The 16,516-nt window shown below is 35.4% G+C and overlaps 1 protein-coding gene across 1 annotated transcript in view; it reads left to right on the top strand.

Moving 5' to 3' along the window:
• SPAG17 (sperm associated antigen 17) overlaps nt 1–16,516 on the top strand; it is a 91,262-nt gene that overhangs the window by 17,812 nt on the left and 56,934 nt on the right. The window contains exons 4-13 of the mRNA XM_065742157.1: nt 2,814–2,938; nt 4,702–4,906; nt 7,443–7,637; nt 10,065–10,246; nt 12,900–13,055; nt 13,681–13,763; nt 14,079–14,214; nt 15,079–15,216; nt 15,299–15,409; nt 15,976–16,126. Coding sequence (XP_065598229.1) covers nt 2,814–2,938; nt 4,702–4,906; nt 7,443–7,637; nt 10,065–10,246; nt 12,900–13,055; nt 13,681–13,763; nt 14,079–14,214; nt 15,079–15,216; nt 15,299–15,409; nt 15,976–16,126 — 1,482 coding nt within the window. The remainder of the gene's footprint in view (nt 1–2,813; nt 2,939–4,701; nt 4,907–7,442; nt 7,638–10,064; nt 10,247–12,899; nt 13,056–13,680; nt 13,764–14,078; nt 14,215–15,078; nt 15,217–15,298; nt 15,410–15,975; nt 16,127–16,516) is intronic.

Genomic DNA, 16,516 nt, shown 5'->3' with positions numbered 1-16,516 from the left:
AATGTTTTCCAAACATTTAAGACCTGTCTCCAATCTCACTGACATCAGCATATTCCAGTGCTATGCTATCACCTACAAGCAATGAAATGTTTGAGTGTCTTGAAATACATGCCCTTTGCACCAGGCAGCGAAGTCACTGTGTGGTTCATACTGCCACCATATGAGATCAAATACTGCATCACTGCAGCCTTTCTGTGCTTCACAGAAGTGACCCCTGCTGCGTGAGGAATGCTAAGTTTCCTCTTCCTTTAAAGGAAAAGAGGCCCTACCTAACTGAGTTTGTCTGTCCAAGTTTCCATAGTTTCTTACATAAGGAAAAGGTCATCATTGGCAGGATAAAGTATAGCCAATCTGAAATGAATTCACCTCATACTATCCCAGAAGATTCCTTCTGTACTCTTACCAAGTCTTTGTCTTCAGCTTTTTGTCATTGAGGCTCTGTGAATTCTTATTCAGGCACCTGGCATAAGCAACTAATTCGCAGGGCCACAAATGAAGAAAATGTGCACACATGTAATAAATTCTTTTATCTACTCTGCATGAGTTGATCTATGTTCTATCATTAAACTAGCAGCAATGAAGGATTGTTCTTTATTTGCTTAGGCATGAAGCAGATTTCACATTGCTATATGAAAAACTGATTACTTTCTTTGTATTGCCAAATGTAAGATGCTTGTTTTATCTTTGTCCTGTTCATCTTACCTCACTCCACAGTAGTGGAATGTACTGCTGTAAAAATGAGTTTGGTCTATACCTTTCTAACACTTCACATAAAAATTGTCCTTCCCAGCACTCACAGAGTTGTCCAAACTCTATAATGAACTGGCCATTGTCTCTTAATTTCTGCATTGTCTGCCTACAAAATAAGAAAAGTCCTGATGTGTTGCATTTAACTGATGAAGTACTTTGAGCTTCTCAGGAGGAATGGATTGTAAGAGTCTATGCATTCCTTCCTTCTTCCATGAACAATAAATCAGCAAGTGCCATCAAGCTGTGTTACTATATATACTTTTCAGGAATACTTCCAGAATCCCTCCATTTCCTCTCTATTGTGTATCAAGAAGTGTGCATCTCATCTAGATTAGGCAGCTGAGAAGTATGTCTTTGCACAAGCTGTTAACACCATTTATGCAAAAAAAAAAAAAAAACCTTTCTCTTAGGGAAATTAGTGTAATATTTACAGCAAGCTTTCTTTCAGAGCTTAGGTTTTCTGCCTAGCTAACTCTGACTTACTCTTTTTTGCTGAGCTAGAAGCTTTTAGGGTGACTAGAGTCTGAAGTTCTTTAAGTCTGTTCTTAACATGTCATTGGTTTCTGCCATGACTCTGAAGTCACTGGGAATCTTTCCAGAAGCCTTCTATGGTTGGTTTGTTGAGATAGTGACCAGTAAGCGTTCCTACTCAGAATACAAGGTACGTAAAACAAAACTAAGCTTTACCATAATATATTTTCTTAGATGTGTGCAAAGGAGATTGTCAGATTTATTAGCGTTGGAGCAGCAGGAGCATTTGGTGGTGGGAGATTATAAATACAAATATTTTGTTTGTTTTGTCTCCCTGTTATGTGATCCAGAAAAATCTAAGTTATACCAGATTTTCTTCCTCCTGTATCATTTTCATTTGTATGAAACAGTAATTTGGCCTATAATAGTCTGAATTCCATTCTGGCTTTGTTTTATTCAGACAGGCAATTTTAATGGCTATGCTTACTTATCCAGCTTTTACTTGAAAAGTGAAAATTTCTAAGCTGGGCAAGAAACTGAAAGCTCAAAGCTAATGTTGTTATTTGCATTAGACAAGACACAGTTCAATGAGATGCAGTGTGCACCTTCATTGTCTGAATGTTAGCAAGCAAAATTGACACCATATGTGCCCAACTGTAATTGCTCCAAGAGGGGAAAAGAGAAACATGTCAGAACATTTGAGTAACACCTAATTCAGCCCATGGTTATAAATAATGCTGATGGCTGCTTAAAAACAAAAGTAGGAAAATATTATGGTTATATTATTCCTCAGCAGCGCTTCCTACATAGGTGAACTTCATTACAGAGGCAGCACAAGTGAAAAGAAACGTATAACAACTTGTTATAATATTTTTATGTTATTTTATTTTTTTCACAGTAAATAAAGTGGTTATGAGGCTCTAAGGAAAACAGCCCAGATGTTAGTGTGTTGTACAAAATTTAGTGGAAACAAGTTGTAAAAAACATAGTCATAAAACAGCCTGTCAGTGCCACACATCTGGACAATGCAGCTGTATGTTCCCGCTGCTGTCATCACCCTAAGAGAACTCAATAGCCTTATTTCACCCCAATTAGGCTGCATACCAACAGAATCAGCATTACACAGGGAGGGGGTATATTTTCACCAGGACAGACCCTCTCCAACTCCCATCAAGAAGTTTGCATCTTTCAGTCAAGGCTAATGCTTCAGACACTAGTCAGTTTGTAAATAGTATTCAAAATAATACCCACTGACTTGGTGTCTGTTAAATACTTTATAATTTATAGTAAGTAGTTGCTTAATGTTGCTCTTTTGTTTTTAATATATATGTAATTTACAGTGAAAACTGTGTATCTGTTGACCCTCATATAAATCATAGACATTTTCTCCCATCTGCTATTTTATAGCATTTATAACTTCATTTGAGGTCTTTGGAACTAAAGAATAGCTATGTATCATACGTATTTGTTGGTTTTTTGGAACGTGTGGCCATTTTGAGCCATACATTGTACAATGTGAAGTAACACTCCATCATTTCTCCATGCAAAATAAGTCAAATGCATTATTATTTTTATTTTTTCTCTGCAGGTAGTGGAAGTAGCCAAAAGCATTTTGGATAGTGGAGAAGAAATTCCTGTAACTCTAACTGGAAAGCTATTGAAATTTCAACTGCTTTGCATTAAACAGAAGGATCTTCAGAGAAGGGATACTGAAAAGGTACTACAGTATGTCTTAGGGAGGTTGCTTAATTAAGTTTGTGAAGCTACAGAATTAATTCAGGAACTTTTTGCATAAATTCAATTTTCTCCTCATGCTTAACTTTCTGTAAGGGTGTTTGGAGAAAAAAATGTAAAAATAAGCGTATTTAGATTTTTGGGAAGAAGTTCCCAATTACTCAAATGTAGTTGAGATGGGATAAGAATAGAATTCTTTGCTTGAGTAAAAAGTAGCAATGCCTCATCTGAGTCTTAGGACCAAGAGAAGATAGAACTAGAGAGTATACATCATCATTGTCCTTTTCCGGTGTTCCCTGGACTAGCTCCCACATATCTTCTAGGATTGTCACCACTAGATCCAAGACTGCTTTAATCAGCCTGCTACAGCAGGAATTTCAGCAGGCTTGCACAGAATCACTGTGACATTGAGAGGAAAGGGAAAAGGTTCTCAAAGAAAGAGGCTTTTACTTGCTGACGTACTAAGGACTACTAGTGCTCTTTGTCGGAGTCTTGATGAATTCAAATGTGTATTTCTGCTTACTTGAGGCTTAATTACATAAAATTATTCAAGTGCAATAAACAGAACTGATTGTAGCACTATGACGTGATGTTTGTGTCATCTGTTTCAATGTGTTTCATCAGCATAGAACTCAAAGTCGTAATATCAAAACCTTCCAGCTGACATGTCCGAAGTGAAGTAAATCTGAAAGTAAATAATTAAAATTGATCACAATCACCATATCACAGCACAAACAATTTTAAGAATCATTGAAGACATCTCATAGAGGTAGAAAAAGGGAATGTGTAATGAAGGGAAGGACAGAAAAGGTTTTCAGCTCTGGTTTGGATTGAACTATAGACAACTTCTGGAAAGCCTGGTTCTCCAGGTGGATGTGGAAAAGACAATTGTGTAGAATAAACTGACCTATCTAATTCGCATGGAAATACTTTTTCATTGATTTAATAGCATTTCAAGTGACACAAATGGGATGCTAGCAGCAATTAAAACTAGTATCTTTTTAGTGTATTTGACTTAGTTTTATAAAACAGAAATGTCATTCTTACATTTGTTCATAGTCACACTGCTGGATAGAAATATGGTGTTTTTCTTGCTCTTACAGCACTTCCCTTTACCTTAATGTATTTGGATTATTTACATTTCTTATTTTATCTGAGCTCCTTAGGTGTGTAATGTGAGGCTTTGAGTCACTATCACCATCTTTTTTTAATTCTTTGCTCTTAAAATACTGAGTAAAATTTTGGGAGTTTTGTTTGAAAATAATGAGAATGGCTAAGTAATATCCTGTGTGAAATGAGCACTAGCCTGTTGGTTCTAGTTTATAGTAGACAGATATTTACATCAAAGACTAAATAGTGCTGGTACTCTTTTACACCTTACTCAGGTGTTAACAGAGATGCTAAAGACTTAACAGAAATTAAATTTTGGTCTTATTTCCCCTCAGTGCAGGGGAGGTTTCTGACTGCAAGTACTGTAATGACAGTAACTGAAGGGCAGTGATTCTTCACTCATCTTTCTACCAGTGTCTGTTTCATTAATGTGAACTCTTAATACTATAATGTATTGAGAATGCAATAAACTAAAAGATGTCTTGAACACTGCTTTATTCTTCTTAAACACATCTTTACCACAACATTATAATACTGAAAAGGAAAGGTATTCATATAAATAAACTGATTGTACAGCACTCTGCCTTTTGTTCTTCACAAAGGCTGTAAGACAACTTAGTTTCTTCATCTTGTCAGGCTGAAGAAGAGCAAAAAAAGGAAAAGCATGGTGGGAAAGAGAAAGGCAAACCTCTTGGCAAGGAGAAATCCCCTAGTGCCAAGACAACTGAGAAAGAAAGAAAAGGTAAAAAGACAGAAACATCCCCTTCAGTGCCCGTTACTGTTAAAAAAAATACCCAATTGAAGCAACGAGGAGAAAAGAAAGAGGAACACAAATACATTGGTATGTAGAATTCCAGGTATGCTTCTGACACGCCTGCTAAAAATTTTTGAAACTAGCTATTTATTCAGTACTTCCTTTCTGTTTCATATTGAAAAGTATGTTTGACAGTGTTAAAGCATGGCCACTTCCCATTTGAAGAGGGCACTGTACTCTGCTTCGAAGTACAATAGATGGTACTATCTAAGAGAAAATACAGATGAGGTATATGTGGCATGTTGACATCAAAATGTTTTAACATGCCTAAGACTAAACTAAAGTTGATAAATAAAACATATTTACTTAAAGATTTCAGAATAATTAAATGCATTTTTCAGTATTCAAAGGCAGCTTTCTCTCTGTATTAATAAAGTAACACAGAGCTGTCTGCCACTGTTTGGAAATGAAGCTAAATTCTATACAAAAGGTAATATGATTTCATTTGCTGTAAAACCATGCAAGTGGTACTGAGACCTGAAAAAATCTACTCCAGAAATGAGATTTTTAAGATAAACAATAATGTTGCTGGGAAAAATCTTTGTTCTTAATACATAGCACCCACGGTTGCAAATATCACTGGAACAAAAAATACTAGAGGATGTACATACATCTCTCCATTGAACACAGTTATATTTATTTTGGACTGCAGTGCCTTTTATCTATGTTAGAAAAAGTGGGACCTCTTCTGCTGGAGAAGTTGCTTATCTTAGGTGTGTAGCTGTTGAACCAATGCAGATGTTCCTTCCTCTTTCATCAGGTTTTTGTCTGCATTTCTTTTGAGATCAATGGCATTCTTCAATTGCCAGTCCAGATGTTTAGAACAAATCTGAATCTTAGTCAAGCTGCCAAAAGCATACAGAAATGGAACATTCCCTTTCTGTTCATAACCCCTTATTTTTTCAGATAAGGTTTGTCAGTAATATTCTTTTGATAATTTTAAGGATTTTCAGGGACTTAAGTAGAAGTGTTTGAATAAATGCTTACACTTGTAAGAATCGAAGCTAAAGTGGTGTAGAGAATTCATGTCAATCTTATTTATGTACGTACAGAATGCACTGTACAAAATGGCTTTAGTGAGTATTAATGTGGTTCTCCTAGGCCCTATAGAAACAATCTTATCAAATTCAACATTTTTTTTTTAATTTTTATTGTCTGGGCAGAAAACATCAGAGATTTTATCCCCCAAAGTCCATACTTCGCTGCCTTTATTAGTCACAGCTAATAAGATGATGAAGTATATATATATACATACATACACATAGGAAATGGACCTGAAAAACTAACCACCGTGAAAAGTGACCTTGTTTAGTGTGATTAGTAGCTTTAAGTTATAAGCTGCTACTACTGCTGTTATCATTTTATTAACTGTGATAGTCTTCCAAGAATATTTACAAAATTGTTGCTGCAGATTATGACAAAGGAGCTGTCTTGGTATTTGCATTTTTGAAGACTAAAGAATAAAAAATAAATTCTCCAAAGATAGTTGGAATGTCATAAAGTACCTAATGTTTGAATTTGCACTACAAAAAGTCTTCCTAAATGAATAGATTTAAAAGAAAGAGAACTTCCCTAGAAGTAAGCTATATTATCAACCATGAGAAATAATCTATTTAGCATTAAGATTTGAAAACTGTGTTTTATTGATAGGACAGGATAGACTTTTCTAGTTGAATGCATTCCATAGTCAGCAGAGAGATAAAGGAGCTTCCATTATCTTAGGGTAGATAACTAAGTTGAATGAATTAAACGACCTAATGCCGGATGAATACCTGTATTTCTCTGTGGGATGTGAATGGAATCTACTCAATTAGTAGATCAAGTTTCTAGAAGGTTTGTTTGCAGTTGCATGATATAATGCTTGACATCTTTTGCTTTGGTACTAAGATGTTGCTGTGCGTATTTCTGTGACAGCAATAAAGCAGGCACTCAATGGAACTTCTCATCTATTCTCTAAATTGAATTTGGATGAGTCTGGCCAACTTAATACCAGCTCACACTAGTCCTTTACCAGATGATGAGGATTTTGACAGGCACTCCATCTAGCAAACATGAACCTGTTGGGCAGAGGGCCAGTGATTACTCACAGCTAACCCTTCAAATTACTATAGCTAATACCATCTCTCAGCTAAGACACAGCAATTTACTCTGTGTGTGCTCCCTGGCTATCTTTATGCATGATGAAACTACCAGTAGAACAAATTTGTATGTCCTGGAACTAAATATTTTTTCTTGGAGAAAAGCAGCTGCAGAAAACGTTGCTGCTACAGCTAGCATTGAGGTTATAATGGATTTCTCCAAGTAGTTTTTCTATTGATACATCTCTGAACAATTTTCCTCTAGGTGATCTACTACTGAAGAATTGAATACATATAAATTTTAGAATATTATGTACAATTATGTAAATGAACTTATAGATGAACTGCTTCTGTGACCTTAATTTGCAATATCCCTATGTTCTTTAGACAAAATAAAATAAAATAACATTAAAAAAAAAAACACCACAATTTTGTTTAGCTGTTGAATTCCATGCTCCAGTCTCTTTTTGTTTCTCTTTGAGCAGATGATGAACCAGATGACGGTGCCCATTATTACTTTATAATTTCGGGTTTCTACAACCTTCAGCTACTGCCAGTGATGTCTGAGCTTGGGGTTAATGTTTCAAGTGTAATAAGGATTTCTTCTGAGAATTATGAGCCATTACAGACATTCTTGGAAGCAGCTAGATTTCAGGAAGAATCTTTACTTTCATCTGAAGGTAACTTGGTCACAAGAACAACATTTGTATAGAAAGAATACTATTTTGTATCCAAGTCAATACTATTCTCCTTGTTCTCCTTGTACTTCTGTGCTCTGTTCATTATGTTTATGTGTAATACTTGTGAGCAGCTGTATTTCCATGTGCAAAAATAGTATTGCCATTGCTTCTGTCACCAAACCAAATAGTTCACCATTGCAAAGACTTGCCTTAGCTAGATAATGAAAAGGGAGACTGATTAAACAGGCAGAGTTTGCAACCACGGTTCTGTGCAGCAGCCACCAAAGAATATTTTATCAGATATATACTTTTGTGCGTCATTATCCAGGAAGATCTGTTTCTAAGAAGACTTGGCACATTTGGTAATTTCAAAGGAAGTGCATAGCTAGCTATGTTGGGACCTTGGGCCAAGCTAAAGAAGAACATGCCACGGAACAACAAGCAGCCTGAGGACAGCTGAGTAGTACCTCTGTTGAAAAGGACTTGTGGTCCTGGTGGACAGTGAGCTAAATGCGAGCCTTCGTTAGAGGGCAGGAATATCACTGAGTCTTTGAGGCTCTTAAGATTATAATAGATAAATGTATGTCAACAAGGATTTATGTCGCTGTGGCTTGGAGTGGGAGTTGAAATTATGTCCTATTTGAATGGCTTTTGAAACAGTGTAATGCATGAAGGTATACTTCTAGGAATGGAGATAGTAACTTGCAAATACAGTCGTGTTACAATGCTTCTGGTTTTGGTATTAATACTCATAAACCAGGAAACATAGCTCTAGTGTTCTTTTCATTCTTGTGTGTTTACATCCCCTAATGGCTTTCATTTTGTGTTATTAGGAAGTCAAGCACTGTTATTAGCCTTCTCATATGGTTAGTTTTTTGTTTCTTGAATCACTCTATTAGCTTCACTACTATTGTTTCCACTTCTCTTGGAGTTAACATTCAGAACTCAGACCAGTCTCTCAGCATGACAGAATGTAACTCATTTTTCAAAGTGTCTGCTGGAAATGTGTGACCTGATGCATCCTAGTAATTTTAGGACTTCTGTTTACACTGTGATGGTTCAAAATCATTGTGAAATGTGTTAGTATGTACTAGATATTACTATTCCACTGTGTAGAATTAGAACTTATCTTCCATGAGCACCTGAAAAAAGAAGAAAAGTGAAGGATGTTCCTTTGACTAAGATGACCTGTTAGGAGCATGGAACAGTTAAAATCAAGGGACCATCTAGGCCAGCATTCTATCTCCAGAAGTAGTCATGAACAGATGCCAATGAAGAGGAAAAAGAGAAGAATAATAGGAAAAGAGCAGTGGAAAGGAATGAAAACAATAGAAAAAGTACAATTGTAATAAGAAAAGCATGGATGAGAATACTTTATGTGCACTTAACATAGCTTCCATTTACTTTCAAGTCAAGGTATTTTTCTGATCCTGATGTGTCTATTCAGTAAACCACAATGGTTTGGTTTGATTTTGGTTTGTTTTATGTCTTGTTCAGTCTTTCTTTGAACCCCTGAGAGTTTCTTATAACTACAGAATCTTTTGGCAGAGTTCCCAGATCTTTTATCCAGTGTTTGGAGCCAGTTAAGGTGAATAAAATCTGTTAAGTCATGATAGGACAGTTTTAAAGTTAATTGTCCTTCTCTTCTGATGGCTGCTACAGAAGGAACGTATATCTATGAATTATTTAAGGAGATCAGTATTTTTTTGAAGAGTCCACAGCCTCACAGGGTTATTTGGGTTTAAATGCATAGGGCCACTGGAAAGATACAAGTGTGGTATTTGGCCTTCTTACCTAGGTTTTAGATGTGCTGACCACCCGCTAGTCCAAATGAAAGCAAGTCATTACAGGTATAATGTCCCCATCTCTCTTAAAATAAGTGTATGATGAATGTGGTTGACATGGGATTTCAGAGTTTGATTGACATTAAGGGAGAGAGATTTTTCTCAGTACCTGGTGCACTTTTGGAAAAATGTAATTACTGTGCAATAAAAATAAAAACAATACAACTTCATCGTGATTATTAATAGCAAGTCTGGTTCCTTAATCTCCTTTTAACTTCAATTTCCACTTCAACAAAATGGTACTACTAAGGACTGCTTATCCTATATTTGAAGAGCTGTTTGGTCTAAGTTTGTGCCGGCAGCTTTGAAAAATCGTAGCCTGGGATTTTTATATTTCCTAGGTTTCAGCTACATTACTGTTATTCTGGGAGTTTGGTTGTTTTTGTTTCTTTGTTTTTCTAACTATTATGTTTCACTCAGGCTTTTTCTTCCAGGAGTATTTAAACTCAGAATTGAGTGTCAGATTTTTTCTGAGATGGTGAGAATAGGAATATTCTAACAGTACTTACAGAAGATTAATAACAATTTGTGCTTCATCTAAAAGGGAGACATTGTGTCATGATTTGTTACTTCAAAATTTTAGATCTAGAAGCAAAGAAAATAAAGAAAGATGAATCTATCAAAGACCTGGAAACATTTTGGAAATACCTGGAGCCAGTTCTGAACAGTGGAAAGCAAGGCTCAAGGCTCTTTGATGTTGCCAGACTTCATCACCTAGTTAAGGAGAATGACTTTCCCTCTGATTGGTCTGACAGAGAAATCCTGGTCAGTAGATAATACTTTCACAATATATGGCAAGCTTTGAAGTTTGCAACATTTAGCATTGTTTTAGTAATTGTGAGAATTTTAGTTTAGTCTTCTGTGAAACAGAAACAGTGTGTGTATCCACAAGGAGTCCTTTGAATAAGAACATCTGACTTGGAGTTTCTTAATATTGTAGGCAACAGCAGCCAAGCTGGAAACAATATGAGGTAGTAAATTTATTTAGAATCTTCACAATGATCCAGTTTGAATCTCATTGGAGTCTGGTGTCAGCATGAAATAACATAAAAATTATGTTTTTGTCCTCCTAACAGCAAGTCTACTTACTATATATCAGAAAAGTCACATGAGAACAAATATAAACAAATGCAAAAAATATTTTTTGATGTTATAGCACATACTGTACTACTTCTTGTTGTCATACCTAAAACATGTTTTAGGATTATTACTTTTCAAAACTTGCTTAGTAAGGACTATTGCTTGGCACTGGGAGGCAAAGTGAACTATTAGAAATTTTTTCCAACTCAGGATCTCAAATGCAGCAAGGAAAAGTGTCCAGTATTTTTCAGTCCACTATGACAGCAGTAAAAAATATCTGCTAAAGCAAAATAAAGCAACTTTCTGTGATTTATCCTACTGTATTTGTGGTCTGTATTGTTACAGTTAAATTACAGACTGTATCTCCCTAACACTTACTTGTAGTACATTAAATTCTGTATGTAAACAACCTGGTGAGCTAGGAAGTATCCTTGATCCTGAAGGGATTGGAACTGAATTTGACAAAATCCACCATGGTTTCTAAGGCATTCACTAAAAATGCCTCAGTTGTGAAAATGTGTAGAGTTGCTACATTTTAACATTATTCACCATTATATTCTTAATCTAATCTTCACATATTAGGCCATTTTCAGGAAAGTAGTTATTTAATCCTTTCTATCTTCCCCTACTCTTTTGGGGGGGAGGGGGTTCATAAATATCCTATGAGCAAATATCTTTACTGAAATGCTAGAAAAATTGTCTGTCTCTGAAATTATTCCAGCAGATTGTAGTTATGATTTCACATTCTTCTCTATCTCAAAATTCAGTTGAGCTCTAAAGAAGTAATTCTTCAGAGAAACAGATGTGAAAAATACAAGTCATGAAATCATAGAGTAACTGTTCTAGTGGAATTCCTGGATATTCTTTGAGTGTCTTGCTGCATCTCTGAAGTCCATGAGTTATCAAAGAGTAACTCCTATGGCAAATTGATAGTCATTGATATAAAAATGATAGAGTATTAGATGCAGGAAGTCATTTACTTTTCAGATATTTCATATATTTCTAGTGGAGAATACTTTCAGAAATATTTTCATTTTTTCAAGAGTCACTGGTGGCTAGACTCAGAGAACTTTGACAAACATGTCTGTCCTGAAATTAGGAAAATAAGAGCCATGGAATAATAGAATGGTTTGTATTGAAATGGCCTTAATGACCATCTATTTCCAACCCCCTAGTGTTGTCAGGGCACTTCCCACTAGACCAGGGTGCCCAAGGCCCTATCCAGCATGGCCTTGAACATTTCCAGGGGTGGATCATCTGCAACTTTTCCAGGGAACCTGTTCCAATGCCTTACCACCTTTTGAGTAAAGAATTTCCTCCTAATATCTAATGTAAATCTCCTCTATTTTAGTTTTAAAAAATTACACCTTGTCCTACCACTACACTCTGAAAAATCCCTACCCATCTTTCCTGTAGGCCCTCTTTTGGTACTGCAAAGGCCCTCTAAGGTCTCCTTAGAGCCTTCTCTTCTCCAGGCTGAACAAAGCCATCTCCCTCAGCTGTTCTCTGTAGTAGAGGTGCTCCAGCCCTCTAATCATCTTCATGGCTCTCATTTGATCCCCCTCCAACTGCTCTAAATCTTTCTTGTGCTGGGGACCTCAGACCTGGACACTGTACTGCAGATAGAAACCTACAAAAGTGGAACAGGGAAGGGAAATCATTTCTCTCAACCTACTGAATTCTTGTTTTGTTTAAAAGGCTGTGCATGCAAAACACTCCAGTACTGTAACTGAAATTTTCAGTTACCCCTAATGATCTCTTGTAATGTATGAATGAAAGGTTTTATGAAAGGTCATTGAATTAGGAAAGCAAAGGTGCACAAATATTAATTCTGAAAACTATTTTCACAAACTGAACTTCTCTCTGATATTCAAATATTATGAAAACTGATAAGTTTTCCATAACTGATAGGTGACCTGGATATTTGTTTCGAAGTGACATAAAGAGGCGTAGTGTTAGAGAAACCAGATGCCTGGTATTTCATAAGGGTCAGTTAATATGTTTATTCTGAGTTATAGAAGAGGAAAATAGCTCTGTTTCTTCACCTCATTTCATTTTAGAAAACTTAGGATTGAGAGATCTGATTACTTGTTTAGGATATAAAGAAGGATACGGCCATTAAAGCCACTGAAACCTGAGTGTAGCATATTGTCTGAGAGAAGGTTTGATATGAGTACAAAGGTATTTCAGATTTAAAATTAAGGTTGGTCTCAATTGTGTTTGAAAAATTTTAAACAATTGTAGATCTGCTGCGTGGAGAACTAATGACTTATGGGGCTAAATTATGTACCACTTTTGTATGCATACTTCATCTTTTGTATCTGATATTTTGTCATAGCTTGCATTTGGCACTCAACTATTTCGAAGTATTGCTTGTTTAATGTATGACTGCATAGACTGGAGAAGACAGCATCGTAACTACTTGGAAAACACAAAGTTTATTAATGTGCCTGAATTGTCAGAAAGCAAATCAACACAGCCACCAGTAACCAAGGCAAGGATTTTCTTTATCTTGTTTATTGTAGAAAATAGTGAACCATAGGATAGAATTTCCTGTCTTCAATTTTGCAGTAAAAAAATCAGCTTGGACCAACACTCTGTGTGTAATGATGTTTGTTAAATGAAGTTGGGATTTTTGTCTTAAGCATTTAAAATTTCAAAAATGGGAAAAAAAAATGGAGAAAAAAAAGACTATTGGGGAAACAGAAATAACAAACATCTGAAGAATCATACAGATAATGCAATAAGGTATCACTGGCTTAAAAATTATTGAACTAATGATGATATCTTCTAATGCCTGGAAATGTTGTGGTAGACAAACAAGTGTGCACAAGAAAGCAGTTTGTTAGACATGAACTAGTGTCCAGGGAAAAATAGGATTACTACATCTGTAGCAAGGCATCTGAACTCTTGCTTTAAGCATTTGTAAAACAATATATCTTGTTTCATTCAGAGACAGGTAGCATTTGCTTCCCCTAATAAAGATCATTTAAAATTTTAGCATTTAATCAAGGGTAAGAAGCTAAAGCTAAATGATTTTTTCCCACCTATTTACATCTGGCAATCCTCACTTGTTTTAGTGATTTATTATTTTTTGTTTTTTATCTTTATTTCTTTAGATACAATCAGCATCACAAATTACACCTTCAAAAAAAAAGGGACAAGCAGAAGAAGTTCCAACAGAAATTGTCCCACAAGGCATGTCTGAAGGATGAAAGCACTGGTCTTGTAGCTATTCACTCTGTCTTGTCATCCATTCATCTGTCAGCAGATATTATTTACACAAGAAGCAAAATCTAGTTTGATTCTGTAGAAATAGTATCTTGGTGAATACATTGTGAGAGCCTCTGGAAACTTCAGTGTTGATAACTAAGTTCTTTAGAGAATCATTTTTTATAACTCTTCCTAGTCACATTTGGGTTTAAGAGCTATGCAATCATAAATATTACCAGTTCTTATAAGAAGAATTGTCAGAAGGTTGAGCAGGTCAGGCATTTGACAGATCTGTCTTAATGAGTTTTCTTTTTACAGCAGAGGAAGAGTTTTCTTTTATGGCTACTTCTATGGATATGAGATATTACAATGACTTGCTGAATCAGATTCCTGAGGAATGCTTTTCTGTGCCCATAATGCTGAACTGCATGCTGGAGCAGGTGGAAATACATTTTTTTCTCTTCCTTTGACTAATTCATCCTAGTCTTGGTATAATGAATTGATCAAAGATCAATAAATCAATCTCCTACTAAAATAAGAGATGCGTGGAGTCACTGACCATGGAGGTTCAATATAAAGGAATCACAGCTAAAAAGTGACTTCCTTCTTTTCCTTTCATATTGTGTTTATCTATCCTATAAACACAGTTCTATCCTAAAGTTTCATTTGCAAGGCTACAGGCCCAATATAATCAAATAAGGAAAAAGGAGTCATTTTATAAGTCAGAAGTAGGTTTTCACATCCTATGCATCAGTATTGAACTTCTACTACTTATTTTAGTATGGAGGTCTTATGGCAAGCTTAACAGGTGGTATGCTAGGACAAGACAAGTCTGATTACTATTGAGTTCAGCCAAAATCTACCGTTTGATAACCCCACAGTATGATTTGAAAATCTTTCTTTTTTTTTTTAAATGAAATTTCAACACAAGTAGTTTATCCAAACATAGACTTATAGAAAAATACTCAAAATCTAACACCCAGTATGCAGACAGAATCTGTGCTCATTACAGTTCTTCACATTTCACGTTGTAAATATTTTTCTTTTCATTCTTCCAAAGGTGAATAAAAAGAAAACATTTCTGTTTTCCATTATTGTTGCTTGAGGCAGAAACTAACATGCAGAATTGCATTTTTCTTGCTTATACAAAAAAAAAAAAAAGATTCTTTTTTCCTCACAAAATGTATGAATAAGTGTTTAGTTTATATGTAGCTTGTCACAGAATCTGCTTGATAGTTTTAATGATGTTAATCATTAAAAGCAATAATGCTTTAATGAAAGCTATCATAGATTTTGTTTCCTAGGTTATTGCAAGTGAAGAAAACCTTACACCACCTAGTCTGGTGGTGCCAGAAGAGCGGGCAGATGGGATACATCATGAGATTGCAGATCATATAGCCTCTATCCTTCCTTCACTTCCACTTTCTAAGAGTGAAAAAAAGGTTTGCATTCTCTTTTATTCATTTCCTACAGTGACATATTTGTGTTATTATTGGTGTTTAATGTGTCTTTCTTTTTTAACAGAATCTGTATGACTACTTTTCTCCAAAATACAGGGAAGAAACTGTAGCCCCCAAATACCCCCTCTTATTTAACTACCATGATACTCTAGCTCAGCGCCTGCACCTGCTGAAGGTATAGTGCTATCTATCATATCTAAACAGTTCTAAAGTCCACAGGCAGTAAATACTCAAGGCATTAAAAAGAGCTGAGTGAGTGGTATTTTTACAAAAGAGCACACGATATAGCCTAGGTTTTTCCTTTTGGGATAGATATACTAACACAAGTCCTTAGTCTGCTTAAGAAACAATGGATTACTGATACTAAGAGAACACAGAATATTATATTGACATCACTGATTGCATTAATAGTAAGAATGTTTAGTTTTTGTTGTAGATGAGATGTGTTACAGAATTATGTTGATTTACTCTAGTTTTTCAAAATTTTTTAGTCTGGGTAGCACAGACATATATCTTCTAACAGGTGTCTATTATTATGTCCTATCATTCTTCTCTGTGTCTCACTTTTCCCGCCTAAAATATCTGACACCATGATTAAGTAACATGCTGTGAGTACCTGATTGGCTTAAACACACACTTATATCTTTTGCTGTAGAAAACTTACTTATCCCAACACGCATTTTAGAAGTCCATTGGTGTTAAAGTTTAATTTTAACTCTAGTACTTTGGTGTTTGTTCCAGTTCCAAGACAACTTAAATACAAAAAAGATTGAACGTGAAATGATGGATAAATTGCCTCTTAAAGAGCTTATCCATTTTACCCTTCCTTCAGCTGAAAATGACACTGAACGCTTGGCCAGAGTTCATGAGCTCATGCATTATTGTACCAGTGGTGAGTTGATTTTCATTGATATAACTTTCTCCTTTTCCTTCTTGTTGACGATCCTATTAAAAAGTGGGAATTTGAGGATGAGATTTTTCAGCTACCTAAAACCTTTGGGGAATTTCCCATTTTCTATATTCTTGATTATAACATGGCAAGTTAAACAAGTTAAGTCAGCTTCAGACCTCGATTTCATGGTTATTGGATAAGGTAAAATGAGTGTTAAGAATTACAAACCTGAGAGCTGGCAGTATCTCAGAAATATCTTGCTTACTTATGTATGTTTAATAACATACAAATGGTTTTTATATCTGAGAAAGAATAAAAAAAACAGTTGTGCAAATTAGTATTTTGATGTTAGCACACAGTGCATTTCGGTAAATAATGACACAAATTGTG

The sequence above is a fragment of the Cyrtonyx montezumae genome, unplaced genomic scaffold (assembly GCF_038088225.1).
Source record: "Cyrtonyx montezumae isolate F1298 unplaced genomic scaffold, pur_monq_1.0 scaffold_3, whole genome shotgun sequence".
NCBI classification, from domain to species: Eukaryota; Metazoa; Chordata; class Aves; order Galliformes; family Odontophoridae; genus Cyrtonyx; species Cyrtonyx montezumae.
This window is presented reverse-complemented; position numbering and strand designations above follow the sequence as displayed.